This window comes from Dipteris shenzhenensis, chromosome 29 (assembly GCF_047967505.1).
Source record: "Dipteris shenzhenensis isolate YYH24624 ecotype China chromosome 29, Dip_SZ_1.0, whole genome shotgun sequence".
NCBI classification, from domain to species: Eukaryota; Viridiplantae; Streptophyta; class Polypodiopsida; order Gleicheniales; family Dipteridaceae; genus Dipteris; species Dipteris shenzhenensis.
The window spans coordinates 14,292,571-14,317,027 of NC_141624.1; the positions used below are offsets into that span (position 1 = coordinate 14,292,571).

The 24,457-nt window shown below is 45.1% G+C and overlaps 2 protein-coding genes across 3 annotated transcripts in view; one reads left to right on the forward strand and one right to left on the reverse strand.

The window, feature by feature from the left end:
- Positions 1–24,457, forward strand: part of LOC147882465 (Nucleic acid-binding, OB-fold-like protein) — a 125,479-nt gene that overhangs the window by 27,633 nt on the left and 73,389 nt on the right. For both annotated transcript variants that reach the window (XM_087400165.1, XM_087400164.1), the window contains exon 2: positions 1,390–3,737. In XM_087400165.1, the coding sequence (XP_087256291.1) occupies positions 1,390–3,737 (2,348 nt within the window). The remainder of the gene's footprint in view (positions 1–1,389; positions 3,738–24,457) is intronic.
- LOC147882466 (uncharacterized) lies at positions 15,500–18,107 on the reverse strand. The gene is made up of 3 exons (XM_087400208.1): positions 16,651–18,107; positions 16,045–16,482; positions 15,500–15,887 (listed from the first exon to the last, which is right to left on the reverse strand). The coding sequence occupies exons 1-3, from the start codon at positions 18,105–18,107 to the stop codon at positions 15,500–15,502; spliced, it is 2,283 nt and encodes a 760-aa protein (XP_087256334.1).

Genomic DNA, 24,457 nt, shown 5'->3' on the forward strand with positions numbered 1-24,457 from the left:
TTTGTCATCTGCGTATAGCAGTTTCTGCACCATCAGGTCAGCCAGAAGTGAGCCCTCTCCACCTAGCCGGTCTACAAAGGATGTAATCTCATTGATATAGAGCCCAAAGAGAGTCAGTGATAGGGGGCAGCCTTGTTTCACTTCGATAGTGCTCTCAACCCAACCCGATAGACCTCTGATTGGCTCATATAGGCTCATCACCCCCCAAATCATGATCTTTGGGAGCTGCATCTCCAGTAATCCCAGTGAGAGATGATCGAAATGGATGTTACACCACCTTATCCCCGTACCCCGCCTCTCTCTCTAGCCTCATCATGATAGGCTGACTCCCATGTATACCCACAGACTGGTGGTAGTGGGTGCTCTATTAGAGTCTCTATGTAGAAGACTATGTCTCATCCTGTGTGACTATGAGAAGTTCCCTGGCTTTGACCCCAAGGTTCCATCACAATTTCAAATGGTGCAGGTCAAGATTTGGTCCTCCTAGTCTCACAAACCCCGCTTCCCTAGGTGGGTGTGCCAACAGGTGCTTGTCTAGGAGGGAGCTGCAAGAGGAGTGGAATGCAGCTGGGCACGGGGGTGGAAGCTGCTGGGGGAGCAGTAGGGGGGGAGGGGGTGGGAGAAGCAAGGAGAGGGAAGGAGTTGCTGAAAAAGGGGGGGGGCCTAACATTCTGCTGCTGAGAGTTGCGGGTAAGGGCTGGGAGGGAGTGGGTTAGGAGCAGTGAGGGAGCGGCGAGCAGTAGGAGGGGGAGAGAGCGGGAGGGAGCAGGAGGGAGCGGTAAGAGAGAGCAAGGAGCGGCGGCGGCGAACAGCAAGTGGGCGGAGAAAGTGGGTGAGGGGAAGCAAAACAGCAGGTGGGGCGAGAGAGTGGGAGGTAGCAGTTGAGAGCAAAGATGGGATTGCTGCAGGATGCAGGTGAGGGATCTTGCCAATGTTTAGCTTCTACTTTCAGAATTTCTGAGGCAAGGATTCTCTTTCCTTTCTTGCTTTCAAATCTAAATTTGTTGCCCAGGCAAGCCAGAATAGCTTGGAAAATCGAAAATAGAAATGGGCATTTTTCCATTTGTGAATCTTTGATTACCTGCATCTTACATTTATACTAAGAGAATGCCGATTTTTTAAAATGTGAAGAAATTTGTTTGATCTGTGATCTTAATGCATGCTTCAACGGTGCTTTAAATTCAGTATGATGGTTATTTTTCCCAATGCAGTTGAAGAAACTCAGTATTATGGTATATTTTTCACAAAGTATTTGAATTCTGAATAAGAGGTATGGCTGGTAATTACGTGCAGAATTGACCTGGTATCAATGGTTTGGTGGTTGTACAAATTTATGGTTGGCTGTTCATATTTCTTACAGGTGTTTGACACTGCAATTCTTTCTGTCAGGTTGTCAAGAAAAAGCTGGATCCTGACGCAACATATGTCAAATTTGAAAAATTGGCAAAGAGGGGCAAGGAATCCTTGAACCCTTTGAGCAAATCTGGTCCTGTGAACTATCAAATACAGATAGACAAGCCTAAAAAAGATGCTGTAACTGATGCTATCAGGCGAAATGCTTCTTTTGCTGGTTCTAGCTTTCCCAATCTTGCTTCTCCTCCAGTAAGGCAAAAAAGTGCAGTGAGAAAACTTCCTCAAGAATTTAAGTTGGGATCAACAGAAGAATCCCCATCTTTCAAAAGACCACAATTTGATATGCATGAAGTTATAGATGAGTCCCTGCTTCGGAAACCTTCCCTCTCTCGAAACTTGACAGGAAGTGCAGCTCCATCATTTCCAACAGAGGAAGTCAGCTCAAATATACTTGAGAGCAGTAAGGTGGATGCTGCGACCGATGCTATAAAGCAGGATGCTTCTTCTGCAGCATCCAATGTCCCCAATCTATCTTCTCCTCCGGTGAGGCAGAATGCTGCACTGGGTAATCTTCCTGAAGCAGTCCAGCTGGGATCAAGAGCAATATCCTCACCTAACCAAAGACTACAAATCAATGCACATGAAGGTGTCGATGAGCCTTTACTTCGGAAACCTTTCCTTACTGAAAGTTTAACAGGTAGTGTGGCTGCATCATTGCCAACAGAGGTGACCACAATACCTATAGTTGGGAGCAGTAAAATGGATGCTGTGACTAATGCTATCAGGAAAGATGCTTCTTCTGCAGCACCTAGCATTGTCAATCTCACTTCTCCTCCGGTAAGGCACAGAGGCTCAAAGGGTTTATTTCCTCAAGCAGTTCAGAGGGGAACAAGAGCAATATCCTCCTCTAACCAAGGACCACAACTTGATACACATGGAATTGTGGACGAATTTCTGCTTCACAAACCTTCCCTCACTGAAAGCTTATCAAATAGTGTGGCTCCATCAATTTCAACAGAGGAGGTCACATCACCTGTATGCGTGAGCATGAAAATGGATTCCGTGACTGATGCTACTGGGCAAGAAGCTTCTTCTATAGCATCTAGCATTCCCAATCTCACTAGTCGTCCATTGAGGCACAAAGGTTCACAGGGTTTATTTCCTCAAGCCGTTCAGTGGGGGTCAAGAGCAATATCGTCATCCAACCAAGGACCACAGCTTGATGCACATGAAATTGTGCATGAGCCTTTGCTTAGGAAACCTTCCCTTAATCATCCTTTAACAGAGTGTGTGGATGCTGCTGTTCTGACAGAGAATGTCACATCACCTGAATCCATGAGCAGCCAAAGGCAAACTTTAAAGTCAACAAATGAAAGCATTGCTGATGATGGTCTGTTACACAGGCCATCTTTAACCAACGCCAACACAGCAACAGACAAAGACGGAACTGATCTCAACCAAACCTCTAACCTTCCTTCAAGAGTAAGATCTGATTTTTTGCATTCAGAAGGTTCTCCCTGTAGTTCAATTGAAGAGAAACCATCACTAAGGTCAAGACCTGAAGTAACACAACATATTTTTCAAGAAACTCAGATAATTGAAGAATCTGAATGTAAGCTTGAAGAGGTGCCACAGGAGTCTCGTGTCAAGGTATCAGGAAATATCATGTCTGCAGGTAGCCCACAGCAATGCGATTCTGAAGAGAAATCCACCGACATTTTTGAGGTGAAGGGATCAGGAAAGGGTGCATTGGCTTCAAACTCTGAACAGTTCATAGAGGAAGGACCTTCTGTTCATGAAGGCAAGTCGCAACTGACTGAAGAAGGGCCTTTGATGGAAGTAAAGCTGCCCGTTGATACGGGAGCAGCTAGCAAACTGCATCTAAAGCTTTCAAGGCCCAAAGCTTCAAATGGTGTTGCTGATGCAAGCAAATTGAGAGACAAAAGCTTCAAAGCAAATCAACAATCAAGGCCACAAAATCTGATGGAAGACAAGGTTTCAACTTCAAACAGGATGGCCCAAACTTCCTCATTGCATGAAGAAGAGGTTTGTACATCTGAAGATGCTCCAAAGAAATCAGCACATGCTCACGAGTCAGCTTCAGGAATCCATCCACAGTCAAGGGTTGACATGGTTAAAGGACAGAGATTGAAAAACACACTTGAAGAGCGAGGCAATGCTGTTGATACACAAACTTTACATGCAGACTTTGTGCCATCTATGCCCTCCTTTTCCATCCCTGCGAGGCTGCCTGTTTCTAGCATAAGAAATTTACCAAGACAGGGGGAGAGCATGGAAACTCTAAGCTCCTCGGATGCTGACAGCATCACAAACTTTATACAGGAACAGGTTTCTGTAATGCCTTCAGAAGAACCTGAAAGCAAGTATGCCACCACCTTTTATCCATCTTTCAGAACACATTATTCTCTCGCCTGCAATGAGAAGTGTGAGTTGGAAAGGTTCTTTCAGTAATACTTTTTCAAAGTTAAAGTTGTTGAAATCTTGTTATAGAGTTTTCAGCTGCTTCTTTCTTTTATTTCCTCTTTCTAGCATGTGCACAGTTTTAACAGGCAATGATATTTTCTGGACGTTGAATCTTTTACAAGTCCTTTTCCTCCTCTTCTGGATTCACATAGAGTCACGGAAGCACCTTCATGCAGGGACTTGTGTTTGTGCTGTATACTTCTTCTTCTGATACACATGCACATGGTCTCATGCAAATGGTGATATTCCACAAGTGCAAGCTTGTATCTATGTGGATGCATGTCAAATATAGCATGGTTTGGTTTCATATATTGGTGAGTCCTTTACATTTTTTGTGCTGAGAGTGAGTGTTGAGTATTAGTTCTATCAAATAAAACTGCAATGGATTGGATCAGGTTTGTCTGGCCAATTCCTTGCAGCACTTGAATTGGGGCTTGAGCTTCACACGAAGCCTTCCTCTAGCCGGTGGGGAATGAGGTTTCTGATGCCACGGATGAAGTTGTGGAGGGGTACCTATCTACCATTTGTGAGAGCAGTCAAGTGCCTATTTAAATGCCCTGTGGAAACTTTTTAGCTCTAACCTTCTGCCTTGACCCTAGACGGTCTAGGCGTTGTTAGGCCCTATAGTGAAGTTGTGAAATAGTTAATCTATTGCTAGATTCTAGAAAATCATTCTAGACTTTGTCTTCTCTCTCCCCTTAAGTTATTAGGGCTGCCCAGACTTGTACACAACCAAAATACCTTGGCTTTGAGAGAAATGTATGGGTGGACACTCAGTCAGTACACAACTTGACTTCTCAATCTTCATCTTGACATGAGACTCACTGAATACCTATTTCTGACATGAGTATTGTATCTACAAGGTTTAATCTCATAGGAGTGACCGCAAGCCACATTCAAGTCCACCAAGTTTACTCACACATGAGGAACCTGTGAGCTTAATACATTTTGACACTACAGAAGCGATCCTTAACTTGGATCCAACTTCTTTCAATCTTTCCTTGCTTTCACAAACTATAGGAGAATGAACCCTTATCTATATCTGACAAGACAAATTAATGCAGGGCTACTTATATCCTAAAACACACCTACCAACTTCAAGCAGGGCATGTAGCACAAGATGCCATAGTTCATTTCTGAGCGGTCCTCTACATCCTCTATTTGGTGTTCAGTCCAAAGCATGAGAATAATGAAGGAATAGAGAGAATGAGAGCCAGAGAGTGTGAGAGCTAGAGAGAGTGAGAGAGTCAAAAGCTTGGAAGCTGTAGTTGCTCAATAGAGTGTGTAAAAGAGTACAACACAAAGTAGTGTAGATAAGGTTTTGTCATAGTGACAAAACCTTAGTAGTCACTAACCATAGTTAGTGAACTAACTGCAGTTAGGGGGAAAAACCTCTAAATGAGGGAAAAGTGCCCCTAACTAACTTATTATATTACATTGGTCACTGCTGAATTATATCTATAATTCCAACACCCCCCTGCAGTGCCAATGTCATGTACAAGGCTGATCAATCACCAAACGGATATAAGTTCAGGGCACTGCGAAATGCCTCGAACTTCTCACGTGGTAGTGCTTTGGTGAAGATATCTGCAACGTTGTCATGTGTGGACACAAAGATCATACTGATCTCTCCTGCATGTAACTTCGAGCATCTGGAACAGCCAACCTAGAATCAGAAATGCAAGATAAAAAGGCATAATCTTGACCAACAAAGTTGGCTGCAGCATCCCCACTGTCAGATGCACAAGGGGCTGAATCTGAAACAGCCATTCCTGAGCTGTTTTTCTTTTCCTTTGCAATCCTTTTCCTGCATTCTGCTATGTGATGACCTGGCTTTTTGCAGTAGTGACAGAAACCCTTCTTTTTGGGCTTGCTTGCATCACTTTTAGCCTTTTGTGAAGGCTGTCCTGACCCACTGGAAGGCTGATTTGCTGCTGTTTTTGCCTGTCCCTTTGTTTTTGATTTGAATTTTGAGAGCATGGCTTGTTCACCTGCACGTGAAGCCAAATTTTTCCTGGTCTGCTCTTCCTGAAGCAGAAGTCCTATCAGCTCATGAAAAGAAAGAGGATTTGCACCCCCCCTCAATGATAAATTCAGCGAAGTATGAAAGCTGAGATAAGACTCAGGAAGAGAATTCAGAGTGGTTGTAATCATCTCTGAATCAGGAATAATTTCATCTATATTTAACAACTGCTCTCTGAGATCCTGTAGCTTAGTGAGGTGGGCTGACATGGAGTCACCCTCCTCCATATGTGTATTGCTCAACTCTCTTTTTAAAAAAGATACCCTGGCATCATTCCGTGCTGCATACATGCTTTCCAAAATATCCCACGCTGCCCTGGAGGTCTTACACGACCGGATATGCGGAATGATTGATCTTTTCACTGAAAGAGAGATGCAAGACAAGGCTAAGGCATCTCGTGAATCCCATCTCTTTTGCTCAGGAGTATTAACTGTAGCTGCACCAACAACTTGTCCTGCAGCTGCACCTTGTGCACGACCTCTTCCACCTCCTTGGTGAGGAGGGGTAGCAGGTGCAATATCTGCTGGTCGGATTTCATCCCCATTGACATAATCCCATAAATTGCGAGAAATCAGAATATTACGTACCATGAAACTCCAGAGGGAGTAGTTGGTACCATCCAATTTGTCTTCCTGAGAAAGACCACCGAACTGAAAATCATTCTGATTTTGATGGGCCATATCTGAAAAAGGAATTGAAGCAGATACAAAGCTGAATTCCCTTACTGGGAATAGAATGCACAACTCCCAAAAACCACACCCAAGCACGGGCTGTATATGCAACTTAGATTTCTGTACTTGAGCTGTCAGAAATCTGTCCAAGCATAGAACACTCTCCAAAATCTGCCAAAAGTGTTCCAAACACTCCAATAAAGGCAGTATATACTGAATACTCCAAAAAATGCTCTCCAAACACAAAAACCCCAATTTGTGGCTAGAAATTGCAGCCAGAAAGGGGTAAAAATGCCAAAAGCCCCAAATCTGCAATTTTAATACAAAAGCCCCAAATTTCAGACAAATCTGCAATTTTGCTCTTGTGATAGCTTCAAAATTGCCCAATGATTGCAATGGCTTCAATCTGTAAAATGCCCCAAATGTTCTTGCAGAATACTTAGCCAAATAATGGCTGTCTGTAAACTTAGCCTGTCAAAGATCACTTGCCAAAACAAAGATAACCTGCCAAAAATCACCTGCCAAATCTCTTGTCCAAAACCAAGAAGATCCGTGCTGCTGTACTGAAGCAGATGCAGTACGGATTGACGGTGAAGTACAGATTGCAGGTACGGCGAAAAGCAGATGCAGTACAGATTGACGGCGCTGTACGGTGTACGGCCACAGGGTACGGCAAAGTACGGCGCAGATGACGCAGCTTTTCGCAGGTACGGCGAAGTACGACTGCAGGTACGGCGAAGTACGACTGCAGGTACGGAACTGGTACGGAACAGTACTGCAGCAGTTTACGAACAATTTCGGCGCTGGTACGGCGGGCGAAATCGTACGGTAGGCTTACTCGTACGGCAGGCGTGAGAAATCCGTACAGTCGTACGGACTGTACGGGCAGATTTGCTGAGGCTGAAAGTCGAGGTTATGGTTGAAGCTTGAGGGAGCAAGGAGCACCAGACTCTTGGACCTGCTCTGATACCAAATGAAGGAATAGAGAGAATGAGAGCCAGAGAGTGTGAGAGCTAGAGAGAGTGAGAGAGTCAAAAGCTTGGAAGCTGTAGTTGCTCAATAGAGTGTGTAAAAGAGTGCAACACAAAGTAGTGTAGATAAGGTTTTGTCATAGTGACAAAACCTTAGTAGTCACTAACCATAGTTAGTGAACTAACTGCAGTTAGGGGGAAAAACCTCTAAATGAGGGAAAAGTGCCCCTAACTAACTTATTATATTACATTGGTCACTGCTGAATTATATCTATAATTCCAACAAATAAGAAGTTCCCTCAATTTTAACTGGGGTTTGAGTGAGAAGTGTTGAAAATGGGGAGAGGGTGAGAGACACTCATCACATGATTGGAGACAAAAGCTGAGGCACAATAGCTGATGTTGATAGTTGGTTGAATCGTAGCAAGTACATGGCCTCATTTATAGGCTGGGCAAGCCTTATCTTCCCACACTGATACCTCATAGATGAGGTCACACACAAGAGAATCTAGATCCTATAATCTAGGTGATGAGGTGGCACAAGTGGCCTCAAGACTCTTCACACTCACACAACTGTAGGACACTCCTAGGACTCTAGGACCACACACACTAGGACCACACACACTAGGACTCCGATTCCAACAAGAAGACCAATCCTAATTGAGATTATCACTGATGTGACACAGCCATGTCACTAGTGACTCCACACAGTCTCAGTTTTCAATTAGCTAGATTATTCCGAAGGATATATCATATATTGGGTTATCGAAAGCACACACTGTTCCCTGTCATCAACATAGTGATGTGGGCAGCCAAATCCATGGCTAATGTATCCATAATTTTATTAAATTCAAAACATTTAATTGTTTTTCTTAGAAGTGACTTTCATAATTAATATGGAAAGTATTGTTTTATAAATAGATTCATAACATCTAACATACCAATGAACATATGTGGCATAAAAGTAATAACATTTTTTGTGGGCAATAATAACATGAATATAACCTTCTCTTATCACAAAAGGGAAAATTTCTTCCCAAAAACAAAATGGTGGTCAATATAAAATATAAGTTTTTCAATGGGATTTCTACCCCAGTCTGTTTTATTTTGGGCTTCTAATTCTGGCCATCCATCCTTGGATGGAGTCGACCATCCCTCTGAATATCCATCACTGTTCAACCACTGAGTGAACTTACCTATTTTGTTGGCTTGCCACTCTTGTGGGAACCCCTCTTCTATTGCCTTGTTCATCACGATGGTTAGCAGCTCTCTTGTTTTCTGCCCCCCCCATCATAATAATTCTTCGAGAAAGCCGTGCCTTGCCATCGGCTAGTTTCTTTAGTCCATTTCTATGTTGTCAATTGACATGATACCTTATGCTTTGATAGAAAGTGACTTTGTTTTCTTGTCATCTCTCTGGTCTCTCTCGTGAGGTGCTTGGTAACACTATCATGTCTTCCCATTTTGCCCCTCCTTTTTGGGACTGTTTCGAAGAATTGTCTCCGGTCCCTCTTGAGCTGTTCGTACCTCTCCTGTTGTATGCTTTGCAGGCATCTCCTTTTTTTTGTCCTGGTTATTGTTTTGTATTCTCTTTCCCTTGCTGTTTTTTCTTCTGCTATTGCTGAGCTCCATGCATGTCTGGCATCTCTGCATTCTGTATCGCAGCTGTTACAGAGCATTCCTTTGTTGCTTTCTTGGCCTTTTTTAAAACATGGCAACTTTGCCGTGTTGCTCGCTCTGGTCCTTGGGTCTGCCGTCTCCCTAAGCCCTGCTGGCTAGTGCTGTTTGGTCGAAACAACTCAGTCATCATGCTCTGAGTGGAGATTGGCTGTACACCCTGATCTCGCTTATGTGTCCTGAGCCTCCCTAAGATAAACAACCTCGTGGATGAAAGTCGCCAAGCATCTCTGATCTGGGTAGGACAAGAAACTAGATAGGGGCCTGAAACCGTCCCTGAAGAGACAGTGTGATAGCAACTCGGATCTCATAGAATACAGGGCATTTGAAAGCAAAGTGCTCCTTTGACACGATGTTCTGTTGATCACATAAAGTGCAGATACTGTCCTGTATGGGTATGCCCTCATCCCGTCCACCCTCATGCGAAGTCGGTGTGATGAGACACGGGATTTCCTGATTGATATCCTCAAGGAGTGGGCGAGATGGATCCATGTGTATCCTAGTGGATCAATGAAGCCCTTTTACGAAATCCGCAAGTAATGGCCTCTGTAGAAGTTGAGCTTCACAGGAAGCTTGCGAGGTGCGAATCAGGTCCTGAATGTGTGTTGTTGTAAGAGATCCTCTGAGATGACTTGGTTCACCTCGTTATATGTGAGTGGGAGGGAGGGGACCTCAATGCTATACTGGAAGGGGGTGATCTGTCTATGTGGAGCACCAGACTCTCAAACCATCTGCATGTGCGTGCATACCAGCACCTTTGGTCACCCTCAACGAGCAAAGCCATGGATGAAGATAGGGCCAATCATGGTAGCCTGCGTTGCCCCATAGTGCAAGAACCATACTCCCCGACTTGATAGAGGTACATGATCACGTAGAATTTTGCATCAAGCTGTAGTGGGGTTGCTCCGAACTCATCTAGGATTATTTGATGTGGGACTAAAGGCTTCGTGCGGATCATCCGTAAAATAATAAGATGTGAAGCCTCTCCACTTGAGCCCAACCTGTGTTTGATAGGCCTAGCTCCCAACAAGGGCTGCTATACATACCCGTTGGGTGGACCAAAGAGTCAAAGAGAAGAGACTTTCTTTGGGGATGCTGGAAACTAGAGTGAAAGCACTGTCACTCGAGTTTAGTAAGCGCAGCATATCTACTCCTTAGTCGGGCTTCCAACATTGGTCGCATCATGAAGATTGGGCCAGAGAAAAGAATCCCAAAGTATGTATAGGATGCAATCACCTCCACTGGTAGCCCATCTGGTGTGAAGTGCTCTCTATGCATGGCTGCCTGGGATGTATTGAAGATCATGACCTTGGTTTTACGAAGGTTTACCTTCAAGTCACGTGTCTTGTAGAAAGTATGGAGTGCATCCAAGTGTCGCTGGAGCCCCTCTGCTGAGGATGAGAGTAGGACTACGTCATCTACGTATAGGAGAATTTGGACCGAGGATCCAGCTAGAGAGTAGCTGGCCCTTCCTAGAGTCCGAATGAAAGTCTCGAGCTCGTCTATAAAGAGACCAAATAAGGTTGGTGATAGTGGGCAACCTTTTTTTGTCCCAATAATGCTCATAATCTCCTTTGTCCACCCAACACTTGTCCGAATCCTATTCGAGACTCTCTCGTAAAGTGCCATGACCACCCAAATGATCTTTTGATCATACCCCAACTTCTGATGAGTCAAGCTCTCGGTATTGTGTCAAAAGCTTTGCGGAAATCCACAAAGCAGCAATAAACTCTCTGTCTCCATGCCCTGGCGTGCAAACCGGCTAACCTTTGTGTCGAGCACATGCATAGATCTTGGACATAACATATCCATTCATAATGATGGTGTAGTTTTCCGAGCTCATGGTATCCCTTGCTTTGTGAATGGGAGTGATGGTGTTAAGGGTCCATGTGTGAGGGAAACTGGTGTAAACTGCTTCATTAAAAAGCTTTGCTGAGACCAAAGTATTTATTCCATATGCAATGAACTTAGTACGTAGGCCCTCATGGTCTTTTGCTCGGCCATTGTGTATGTTTGACACCATTGACAGTGGAAAGTGTGCATGATGCAGGACGTGATACGTGCGAGAAATTACATGCTGGTTAAGGACATCATATAGTGTGCTTGCATCGGAGTGCCACGGTTTCATGTCCGCGAGAAGGGATGGGGCTCGCAGCTCAAGGAAATTACGCCAGAAGTCTTTAGATTTGTTACTAAACAGAATGTTTGTTAACTCCTTGTTCTGGTGAATGAAATCCTACTTCTTCTAGCGTACCAAAGGATAGTATTTGCTATCATCTTTGCCTCAAACAAAAAATGATGCTTAGCCTTAAACTTGAGTTACTGGCGTATAGCCTTACACTTGTCATCATTCCTGTTGTTATTACAGGGTACTGAGCCAAGAGCATAGTCACACATGCGACAAAACGTTTCGTCACGAAACATTTCGAAACAATACGAAACGCTCTGCACGAAACGCTGTTTCGCTAAAATCCTGAAATTTTTTTAAAAGAATTTTTTTCTGTTTTTTAACGATTCAATGTTCATATATCTAGATTCTAGAATACATATGCTTTTGAATCCTTAAAGATCGATTTATCTGAAGTTGAAACTTGAGAATCAAGATTAAAAGCTTGAAATACATTTGAAGAATGTGTTGGTGTTTTATATATTCTTTTTGGGTGTCTTGACTTATATTCCTCTTTGTTAACTCTAAACTTGAGTATAACATGAGAGGGAAGGAAGCAAGGAGAAGAGCAAAGGGGAAGAGAGTGAGAGAGAGTAGACACCAAAGATGCGGTGTGAAGTGATGTGAGCCACACCACAAACTCATTAGTTTTATTAGGATTAGGTTTTACCCTATGACTGTCTTAAGACAGTCATAGATGTCCTATCTTTAATAAAGGGGTGGCAATGTGCCTTTACCCCAACAACCTCCCACCTAAAGGCCAATGTGCCTAAAGGGGAGAAAAGAATAAAAATTACAGCAATATACAGTTACTGTATACAAGACCATAAAATAAGAATGGTCTTATCCTAATCCCATGTTGTGGCGGCAATGTGCAAACCACTCTGTAGGCAAGCTCTTAGTGAGCAAATCTGCAGGATTATCATCAGTGTGCACTTTCACAAGCTCGAGTCGCTTGTCTTCCAGTACCTCCCTGATGAAATGATATTTCACATCAATGTGCTTAGTCTTTTGATGAAAGACCGGATTCTTTGCCAACATGATAGCACTCTGACTATCACAATGCAAAACTGGCATATCTCCTGTAATGCCCAAATCTCCCACCAGCCGAGTAAGCCATATTGCTTCCTTGCAAGCCTCAGTGGCTGCAACATATTCAGCTTCAGTGGTTGACAGTGCAATGCATTTCTGCAACCGAGACACCCACGATATAGCACCTCCTGCAAATGTGAAAATATAACCGGTAGTAGACTTCCGGTTATCTGCATTCCCTGCATAGTCTGAATCTGTAAAACCATGCACCAATGCATCTTGCCTACCATAGCATATGCACAAGTCTTTGGTACCCTTGAGATACCTCAAGACACCTTTCACTGCTTAACAGTGCCTCTTACCTGGATTTGCCATATACCTGCTGATGACTCCCACCGCAAAAGCAATATCCGGACGAGTGGCAACCATGGCATACATCAAAGAACCAACTGCAGATGCATACGGAACCTTGGCCATTTCAGCCTTATCATCATCTGATCTGGGGCTGTCCTTACTGCTGAGTTTTAAATGTGGAGGCAACGGGGTACTAATAGACTTCCCATTTTAAACCGCTGCAGTACTTTGTCAATGTACTCCTTCTGTGACAGAAACAAAAGTCCCTTGGACCTGTCACGAGTAATCCGCATGCCAAGAATATGATTTGCATCACCCAAGTCTTTCATGTCAAAAGACTTATGCAGTTGTTTCTTCAAAGCACTAATCTCATGCTGAGATTTACTGGCAATAAGCATGTCATCCACATATAGAATGAGTAGCATCAAACTGCCATCCTTTGCCCGTTTGGTGTACAAGCAATGATCGGTCTCACACCTATGATACCCTTGGGACTGCATGAAGGCATCAAACTTCTTGTACCATTCTCTTGGCGCCTGCTTGAGTCCATACAAGCTCCTCTTGAGCTTACACACAAGCTGCTCTTTCCCTTTAACAGCATATCCCTCTGGCTGACTCATATAGATCTCATCATTGAGATCTCCGTGAAGAAAAGCTGTCTTCACATCCATCTGACATAAATCCATGTCGTCATGAGCAACAAGAGCTAACACTGCTCTCAAAGTAGTCATCTTGACTACAGGGGAAAAGATCTCATCAAAGTCAATGCCCTTCTCCTGCTTAAATCCCTTGGCAACCAATCTGGCCTTATACCTCGGTAAAGCATTTGAATCCACTTTGACTTTGTAAACCCACTTGCATGGAAAAACCTTTCTGCCTGCAGGTAGCTGCACCAAGTCCCATGTATCATTTTGAAGTAGGGAGTCCATTTCTGACTGCATGGCTTTCTCCCACTTCTTTTTTTCTGTTCTTCCCATAGCTTCCTTGAAGCTGGAAGGCTCACCACAATCTGTCAGCATGATAAAATCAGCCACATTATTGGCTCCTGGAACAAACCTGGTAGGAGGCCGTTGTACACGGGTGCTCCTCCTAACAAAATGTTCCGGATTAGGCTGCTGTCCAGCCTGTTCGTCATGCATGACGGGTGGCTGTACCACCATATCTGGCTGTTCTACAGCCCCATCTGCTGGCATATCCAGTGGTGCATCATTGGCAAAATTATCTGGCTGATTTTCAGCCTGTATACCCTCTTGAACAGGGTTATCTGCAGCAGCCTGCTGCTGCATATAAATGGGCATTCTTTGCTGTCCAGCATCATCATAAATAACCCTCCTGTATTCCACAGGTTGCACGGGTTCCTTGTGTACACTATCCTCTTTAAAGATGACATCATTGCTGCGTATAATCTTCCGTTTAACGGGATCCCATAACCTGTACCCCATTTCACCTTCGTCACCATAACCCATAAAGATGCATCTGATAGACTTTGGATCCAGTTTGGTGCGCAGTTCTTTGCGTACATGAGCAAAGCACTCGCAGCCAAATACACGTAAGTGCTTATATGAAGGTGGCTTGCCAGACCACACCTCCTCTGGCACTTTCAACTCCAAAGCCTTGTTTGGCGACCTGTTAATAATGTGAACTGCTGTTTGCACGGCTTCTGCCCAAAAGCCATGGGGTAATGCAGCATAAGACAACATACATCGAACCTTCTCCTGAATAGTTCGATTCATCCGCTCACTTGCACCATTTTGAGATGCATTATGAGGGGCTGTGAGTTCCTGTTTGATGCCCTTAGCTTCGCAAAACTGCACAAAAGCATGTGACACATACTCACCCCCATTATCGGATCTGAGGCATTTCAGCCTACGACCTGTTCGATTCTCAACCTGAGCGACAAACTTCTTGAAAGCATCTAAGGCATCGCTTTTATGCTTCAAGAAATAGACCCACACTTTGCGTGTGGCATCATCAATGAAAGTAATAACATATTTTGCACCCCCTAGTGATAACTGTGGCATCTCACACAAATCAGTGTGCACTAGATCAAGCGGTGCTCTATTCTGGGCATAGTTCAATGAAACGTTTCAGAACGTTGAAACGTGAAACGTTTTGAAACGTTTCAAAACGTTTCAAAATAATAGGTGAAGTTTCAAAAAACCAAATTGTATTTTTTGGGTCCAAAAAATATAAATTTTATGCATGCATACATTTGGTATGCCAAAACTGTGCAAAACTAGCTAAAAACATAGAAAAAGAGTCAAGACTTGACAGAAAGCCTATAATGGCCAATGGTAGAATAGATTATAGACTCCAGAATCCAGATTAGAAAACTCAATCAAGCCTTCAACTTTATCAACAAGCCTATAATGGCCAATGCTAGAAATTAGAATAGAGTGTAGATTACAAAGCTCAATTAAGCCTTTAAATTTTAGAAATTAGATTTCAGTTGAGTAGATACTAGAATCTAGATAGGTCGCAAAAAATCAGATTTCAGATTACAATTTACAAGCTCAAGAGTCAAGCCTTAAACTTTATCATATTTCAGTTTTCACAAGTTCAGGAATCACAACCATGGAGTCTGGACATAAATCAAGTTCTCAGTTTCACTCTTGTAAGTTGTAAATAGTCTGCTAGTCTATAGACTAGAACCTAGATTACATAACTCAAGAGTCAAGAGTGAAGGCATCAACTTTAAATTTCAAACAAAACTAAAGTTCAAACTCTACTGAAATCTGAAAGAAAGTAGCAAGTTAATCAGCAAGAATCAAGATCTGTAGGTGCTTGGGCTGCGGGCATCTTCTCCCTGGCCCTCAGCCCCCTCCTCCTCCTCCTCCCCATCATCACTATCAGAATCTGCAGAAGTGGATGAATCCTCTTCTGATGATGAGGAGGTCTCCTGTTCTTCTGGAGCGGCTGCTATTAAAGTTGGTTCTGTTCTCCCTGCTCGTCTGCCTGCCTGAGATCGTGTGGCACGTGCCAACGATGCCCGCTCCTCAGCAATGAATGCATATGCATCATCATCCTCATGCATAGGATGAAGCATTTCATCCTCAGGGACTTGCACACGTATCTTATCAGGATCCACCTCCTGTGGACCTTCAATGGTCTTCATTCGTCGAATAAGTCGTAAATTGGCATGGACATATACAAGCCTACCATACACCAAATGAATTAACAGTAAATACATGTAGGTTGTAGCATAACTATAATTCAAATGCTAATAATGAGCTGTGTGCTGAGTGCATATATGATATAAAAGAAAATAGATATGCTGAGGCCGGAGTGCTCACACACAAAATTATGAATTACCTGTCAAGTTGTCCAGTGCCTAGTCTATTCCTTTTTTTAGTGTGTATAAGTGAGAACACACTCCAATTCCTTTCACAGGCGCTAGATGAGCAATCTTGTGAAAGGACTCGGAGGGCAATGCGCTTCAACTCCGACGTGCCCCGACCATACTTCTCCCACCAGTTAACAGGCCTCAACTGACCATCACGGAGACATGCACGAGCTGATCCAAACTCCCCAAAGGAGTTCCTAAATGAGAGGAGTTGGTCCTCCAAAGCATCTTGCAATATTGCATCTTGATATGCACGTTCAAGGAAACCTGTCCACCCTGCAGTCAACTCAGCATCATCCGATTGGTCCTCCCTCCTCCATAGAGGATGCAAAATGTGTGCTACTGCATGAATAGGCCTATGGAACCATGTCCATCTTTTTTCCCACAAGGCCATAATCTCTTGCTCTCTGTAGGGTGCAAATGAAATATATTTAGGTTGCTGCAAACCTAGAATCTAGATTCTAGATTCTAAATACAAATGTAACATCATACATGCAATTCCTTAAAGCTGCAAATAAGAAAATTAATTGCAGCCAACAGTGAATTGAAAGTCAAGATTCCTGATTTGCATTTACCTTGTTGCATCAAGCCATGTGCACCCTTTCAATGCCTCTCCAACCTTCTCCATGAACTCATACACGAGTCCAATTGTGCATCCTTCTCTATCAACAAGTCGAAGGGTACTGAAAAGGGGCTGCACAATCCCCACAATCTCCTCAGCTGCATGCCAAAAATCACCATCAAACACAATGTCCTCAAAGGCACGTGCCTTTGGTTTGCTGGACTTATCCCAGCTCAACCATTCCTCACTGACTACCATGCGCCTTAAGTTAGGCTTCACCTTTACCAAGCGTGACAAGACTATAAAGAGATAGGCAAAGCGGGTCTTTGAGGGCTTCAGAATCTCATGGGAGCTATGTTGCCGAAAAATTGCAAGGGCTCTATGCTTCCTCGTCAAGAAAGTCACCATGCTCCGTGCCTTGTCAACCACCGAGGAAATCCAAGGAAGCTTCCCTATGTCCTCTATAAGAAGATCCAAACTGTGGGCAGCACAGGGAGTCCAAAAGATATGCGGATAGTCACTCTCAAGTAGCGCACCCATGCGCTGACAGTTACTTGCATTATCTGTAACCACCTGTACTACATTCTGAGGCCCCACATCCTCTACTGCCTTCTTAATGTGGCTGTAAATGTACTCACCTGTATGAGATTCATTTGATGCATCTATGGATCTCAAAAACATAGTACCCACGCAAGATGATACAAGAATGTTAATGAGCGGGCGCCTCCTGGTATCTGACCACCCATCACACAAAATGGAGCACCCGTATCTAGCCCATGATGCCTTAATAGGCTGCAGCTCCTTCTCAACTTGCAAGACCTCTGCTTTCAGCTCCCGAGTGCGTAAAGTCTCTGAAGATGGAGCCCTAAATGAAGGGCCAGCCTCAGCCACTGCCTGAACGAACTCCTGAAAAGCTGGAGTACGAGCAAGGTTAAAGGAAAGGTCACACTCATAAAAGAGCTTGCGAGTTGCCCGACGAGCAGATGCAAGCAAAGTTGTGACCCAACTAGCTCGTAAAGTCCCTGGCCTGGGTGGTAACCTGGTTGAATTTGGAAACCTTGGAGGCTTCACAACTCGCACTGATGCCCGTCTAGTGGAAGCACTACCAATAGAAAAAGAAGCCCCTTGTGTAGGTGGTGAAAGTGGAGGAGGGGGTCCAGATGTCACAGATAGAACAGGACTCCTGGGAGGAGATCCAGGACGTACTAGTGTTGATGAGGCCTCAACTCGTGCCCTCTTTGACGGGCCACTTGGTGTGCCTCCCAAGGAAAGAATTACATCATCTGGAACTTCTCCTACACATGGATTCACACCCTTTCCAGTGATACCAAGAAGATGTGCCCTTACACGAGGTGCACTACCACAAAATGAGCCACCACAATGCTTACACTTCCATTGTTTCGAACCCGAAGCACCATACTGTTGCTCCACATGCACTTGCTCCCAAACAATGTCCTTTGCTCGCCCCATCTCTAAGCTATACTACCTGCAAGACAACCATAGATCCCTTTGATTATTTGTTGCTTCAAGCTTGCAAGACAAATTACAATAAATTTTGTATTGTGAATCGTGAATGTTACAAAATTTATTGTAATTTGTCTTGCAATAAATTACAATAAATTACAATTATTTCGTGCAAGACCAACCAACTGCTTCCAATGCTCATTGCTCACAGCAGCTAGCTAATAGCTAGCTAGCTGGCAATTAGTAGCATCATGCATGCAGCATGCAGCTTGCCACGCTCCAACGCAATGGACAAAAGGGGCTACATAGTACAGGCTTCTATCGTGAATCGTGATTCGTCATGCATGTAAGCAGCCAGCTGCCAGCTAATGTACCTGCGTCACGCGTCCACGATGCACTTGGGCCTCCTGGGACCTGTTCGTCGTTCAAACTTCAAAGGCGTTGGAGTAGACTGTAGAATGTGAATATCGAATCTCGATTGCTGCCTTGAGCCTTGCGTAGGGGCCAAGGCGCTTGGAGCTAGCAGCTACCTAGCGGCGCAGCCTGCGGGTGTCCTGTCGTGACTGTCGTGACTCGTGACTCGTCAAAAAGCCCCTAGCCTGCAGGTGTCGTGATTGTCGTCCAAAAGCCCCTTGCGCCGCGTCGCCGCCGTACGGGAGACGTACAAGAGATTTGCCCTTGCAAACTCTTATGTAAGCTTACCCTAGCCACGTTTCATTGAACATGAAACGTTTCGAAACGTGCTGCACGTTTCGAAACGTTTCAAATTCAATGAAACGCGTTTCATTGTGACTATGATTCTGGGGAGTTCTCTTCTTATGAGGAGTCACAGAGTGCTTGCCAAATATGCAATGATCACAAGTAGGCAAATCTGAAAAAGAAAGAGACGGCAGATAACCCAAACGTGACAGTTCTTGCATTCCTTTAATAGACATGTGTCCCAACCGGCTATGCCACAATGAAATCTTTGGCATCTCGGTTATGGCAACAACATGATTACCCACACTGGAAACATAAAGAGGGTACAAGGTATCACTCTTATAACCCTCAACCACTACAACCTGGCCATCAGTAATCACCCATTTGGAATCCCCAAATGTGGTGTGGTAACCACTGTCATCCAACAAGCCAGTGCTAATCAGATTTTTCTTGATTTGCGGCACATGGTGAACACCATCAAGCATAAATGTGCGTCCATCAGGGAACACTATCTGTATACTGCCAATCCCTGCAATCTGACATGCATAGTTGTTCCCAAGGTGAACAACTCCATGAGTACCTGTGTAGGAAGTAAACCACTCCCTATGAGGAGTAACATGAAAAGAAGCACCTGAATCCAAGAGCCAGGTGTGCATGTCATGGCCATCAATAACCAAAGTATGTGCTATTACAGCAGAAGAGCATAAAATATCATGAATGTCACTGTCACTGTCCTCTGCTGCAACATTTACTGCATCCAAGTCATCTGCCTTGGCCTTGCCTTTGCCTTTGCTTCCACTGCCTGCATCCTTTGTTTCAGCCTTCTTGGCTTTCTGATCCCGTATGAACTTGAAGCACTTAGACTTCACATGTCCCTTCTTGCCACAATAAAAGCATTCAATATCCTTTTTGCCACGGGACTGACTGCGGGATTTGGACTTACTAGCAGATCTCCCCTTCTGCTGAGTCCTGCCTCTATCCTGTACCTGCAAGGCATTTGAAGACTTGCTGCTCGCATTATTCTTCCTGCTCATCTCCTCCATAAGGAGAGAGCTCTCTACATCAGCATACATAAGAGTGACATTCGAATTTGACAGGGTGGTCTTGAAAGTGTCCCAACTCTCAGGGAGGGTACACAGCAAGAAAGTAGCCTTGAACTCCTCATCAAGGTTCAATCCCTGTGCAATAAGCTGTGTAAAAATGGCATTGAACTCACTCAAGTGTGAGGTCATAGCTGTACCTTCCTTCATGCGAAGATCAACCAGCTTTAAATTTTTTTTCGAAAGTTCTTCCCTGATGCAGCTCCCTGTAGGTACGGCAGTACGGACGGCCGTACGTTCGTATTGTTTTGTACGGCGCGCGAAAAGGCGCGCTGCTTGCGTTCATGCGTGCGCGATGCGCTGCCGCTGCAGCCCGCACTGTCTCTGAGCTCACGCTGCCGGCGTCCACACGTGCGCGTCGCCTTGCTGCCCGCAGATCTGCTGCAGCCCGCGGGGCTGTACGGGTGACTCCTGTCCGTACGGATGTACGGACGACGTACGTCCGTACACCTGCGCGCCGTCTCTGCTGTCCCACTGGCCTGCGATGCACCCTCATTGCCCCGCTGCAGCCCGTGCTGCCTTCGCAATGCCAAGCTCCGCCACGCTGCCTGAGGGCACGAGTCCCGAGGGGGTAGAGGAAGAGGTAGGCAGGGGTAGAGAGGAAGTAAGGCTCTGATACCAGTTGAGAGGGAAGGAAGCAAGGAGAAGAGCAAAGGGGAAGAGAGTGAGAGAGAGTAGACACCAAAGATGCGGGTGTGAAGTAATGTGAGCCACACCACAAACTCATTAGTTTTATTAGGATTAGGTTTTACCCTATGACTGTCTTAAGACAGTCATAGATGTCCTATCTTTAATAAAGGGGTGGCAATGTGCCTTTACCCCAACATAACATATCTTAGTAGCGACTAGCTTTGAATATATATATTATCATTTCAAAACCTATCCGTTTCGTCTGACAACACGAAACGAAACCTGGTGAAACGGCGAAACAGACGAAACGTTTCAAGAGGCGGTGGGTGAGTGGAAAGATCTGTAGGGCAGCTTCATAGAGAGCACGTGATCAGGGTGTCTCGATCCTCTAGGAGCGGTATGTGGTTGATTTACATGAGTAGAGTGGAGAGGTGCTGAGTACTCAGGTGAAAGGTTATGATCAAAATGTATGTTGTGATAAGTAGTTTGTGTGAGTGGTGTGGTAGTGTGCATCATAAGCCGTGGGATGGATATACTTAAAACAGATAGGCGTGATTTGCGCTTGGAGGTTCTAGTGAGATCGGAAATCTGTGATATGTGAAGGAGTCAGGGGATCCCATGAGATATTCAACTTCACTAGAGGACCCTCCTTGTGGGAAACAAGTGAAACCATTTGAGGAGGTCTAGTGATCTAGGCCATTATAGATGATAAGATCTTGTATCTTGCCCATGTCTAATAGTTCATGCCCATAGGATGCAATTGGGGCTCGTCTAGCTGTAGAGACTGGGACATGCCAGCCTCGTCTAGATCAACCTTTGGTAATGACACTTGGCATGTACCTATCATTGCATTGAAGTTCCCAACAAAGACAACTTCCCTGTAGCTTTTGAGAAATCCATGATGTCTGGATAGGGGGTGTGTATGGTGAAGTCTTAGCCTCACGTAGGTTTGGAGCAAAGTGTGAGGTCTCGAGAGGGAAGTAACAAACATGCAATGAAGAGGTTCTCTTAGGAAGGGCTTTAGAGCTGAATCGACAAAAACCTAGCAGGTGTATATTGCCTCTTGATGGAGATTGCCTCGGTGAGGGATGATGTGTGTATTACCTCCGCTTCTCCCGATCCCTGCACTGCTGTGGCTCGACCTATGTAAGACTTTGAGAAATTCCCTGACCACAAGGTACCATTACAATTCCAATCACTGTAGGTCAAGGTCTCAATACTTTGAATCTCAGACCCCGCCCCCCTATGTAGGGGAATGACGAGATGCCCATTGAGACCTTTTAAGAGCTGTCCCTCTCTACCTATACCCACTTCCCCTTCTTGCAGGCAATATCCCGCTGCTGTATGAGGGTATGCCTCTCCTCTATGTGCAGAGATGTAAGGCCCTTATGTAGTGCCACAAGGTGAGCCTGAGCATCTCTAAAGGGAATGATGGGAGGATTCTCTTAGTTGGAATCCCGCCCTTTAAGTCAAGCCCCCTCGATCCCATGATCCTAGACTCCTAGGGTGGAAGTCATGAAGGTGGTTGCATCACGAATGAGAGTGGCAAGTGTGCGGGGGATGCCTCGTACGTTGACATTGAGAGAGGGAGAGAGAGAAGGGGGGGGGGGAGAGAAAAGAAAGAAAGAAAGAAAGATGTATTAATAATGTCTTCGGAAGGCCTCATGGCCTTATGAGACAAAGTACACTCATAGGTGACTCATACAAGTCGCTATGGGCTTAGGCAAGGGGTTATCTAAGACCGAGACTCGGATACTTTGAATGCATATCTAGGTGCCATGGTGGCTCTCTTGTGAGATACGAGGTTATCTCGAAGCTGCGTCTGTCATGTTGACTTGTGTAATGGCGGGGGAGGAGGGGCGTGGTTTTTGAGACATCTATATCCGACGTGCCTTGTCAAGATTGACCCCTCGACTCTAGCACTCGCCTCGGAGAAAGGTTGTGATAGGCTGGGCCTCCATGGTGCGCGGTCTAGCTTCTCTCTGCTCTGTCGCTCCATGCCGTCTCCTCCCACAAGTCCACCCTCATCTCATCTATCTCCTCCTCCTCAATTCCCTTGTGTCCTTTGACTAACTCAAAGGCATAGAAACCCGTGATATGTCTCTACGTTGCATGTGTCTCTGGCTTGGGTGGGACCGCGGGCTGCGTGATCTGTCTCAGAAGAGTCCCATTAGATAGAGACCGACAAAGACCTGATCCTGGAAATGGATCAAGCGAGAGTGGCCCAAACCCGAGCCTCTTCTGGTATAGGCAGTGGTACCGTTCTCGAATCTCATATTATGCTGGACATATGCATAAAGAGTGCTTCTCTGTCTCCACCTCTCCTAGTGTGCAAAGCTTGCATATCCGTTGCTCTCTCGATATCTTGGCAGCTCTACCTGCTTCTATCCCCAGCTGATGGATGAGACTCTCATCGGCCCGATGGCAATCCTCAATGAATGTGAGATGCATCTGCCTTCCAGGTATGAGAGTCTGATGATCACTCCGTCCTCTCATATCATAAGGAAATGGTTGCGGTAGAACTAGATCTTGGTGGGAAACTCTTGGTCCCCTCCCAAGTCCATGCCAACTGTTATAGATCCATCCATATGATATGATTGATCTCATCTCGCGGGATCAGGGAAGACGGGGCATCCTTGAAAACACATGCATACAAAGCTGCACTAACCCCACTGTTTTGCAAGTCGTCGTGATGACTCTAGTGCCAACCTTGGCAGTCTCCAGCTAGGTAGAGTCCAAACCCTGTGAATATATGTCACTGTCTGAAAGATAGCATCAATCTGGAGAGGTGTCATGGCAAACTCTGCCTGTATAATTTGAGGAGGCACTAAGGGCTTACTCAGGATCATCTAGGATCCCATAATCACCTGTAATTTCTAAACGTTGTTCCAGTCTGTTGCCAAAAGGTCCCCTCCCCAGAAGGGTGCTGCATACATGGAGGAGGTGGTGCCATCCGGTGCTACCAAAGATCGACCTGTGTACCAAGGTTGTATGCTAGCCTGGAACCAGACCTGGTGAAGTAGGAGCCGCTGGTTGAAAGACCCGGAAGTGACATAGACACTCATTGTTCCAAGGGGCTATGACATGGGAGCTTCTTGAGCACTTTCATCCGATAAGTTGGGACCAGGACGTCGATGCTTGGAGTGCTCAAGCTCGAAGGCCGCGAGTGTATCAAAAAGCCGTCCCTTCGTATGAGGCTCCTAGAAATGTGCCTAAAAAACATTGTCGCTCTAGTCGAGCTAGAGCCCCTGACCACATGTGAGTTGTGCTTTGGCTGCGTGGACCATCCCAAAGACTGGGCCCAAAAATATTGCTCTAAGCTATGTGTAAGATTGCACAATCTTAATGGGCTTGCCTCGGTAGGTGAAACTATGTCGATGAGGTGTTGAAGATTAGAACCTTGGTCTTGCCAAGGTTGATTGTCAAGTTGCTCCCCTTGCAAAACACCTCTAGGGCATGTATATTCCTATGGGGACTTGCTGGTGCGGAGGAGGATATGAGAACTATGCCATCAGCATAAAACAGTATTTGCACCATCAATTCAGCAAGTAGTGATCCCTCCCCTCCTAAGCTATCAATGAGAGAGAGAGAGAGAGAGAGAGAGAGAGAGAGAGAGAGAGAGAGAGCGAGCTAGAGAGAGCTATATTAACGTCTTCGGGAGGCCCCACAGGCCTATGAGACATCGTACAATCAACGGAATAGCTCATACAAGCCGCCATGGGCTGAAGCAAAGGGCTTGCTAAGGCCCTTGCTGAATGCTAGGCTAAGATAATAATCTCAAAACGCAGAAGCACAGGGCTCTCAGGAGACTCCAGTGGGCAGTGCGAGAGCTCCGAGGGCATATCTAGGAGTCGTAGATGTCACGTATCTGTAGTTGTCAAGTTGTCTCCTGTCGTGGTCTCCGGGATATCTGTATCTGATGGGCAG

What these genes read in the sequence shown, in the direction of transcription:
- LOC147882466 (XM_087400208.1), bottom strand. Translation starts at nt 18,107, where the DNA reads ATGGGGCGAGCAAAGGACATTGTTTGGGAGCAAGTGCATGTGGAGCAA. An exon ending in ACATGGCTTGATGCAACAAG is followed by an intron (nt 16,483 to 16,650) that starts GTAAATGCAAAT and finishes TGCACCCTACAG; the next exon opens with AGAGCAAGAGATTATGGCCT. An exon ending in GGCACTGGACAACTTGACAG is followed by an intron (nt 15,888 to 16,044) that starts GTAATTCATAAT and finishes GGTGTATGGTAG; the next exon opens with GCTTGTATATGTCCATGCCA.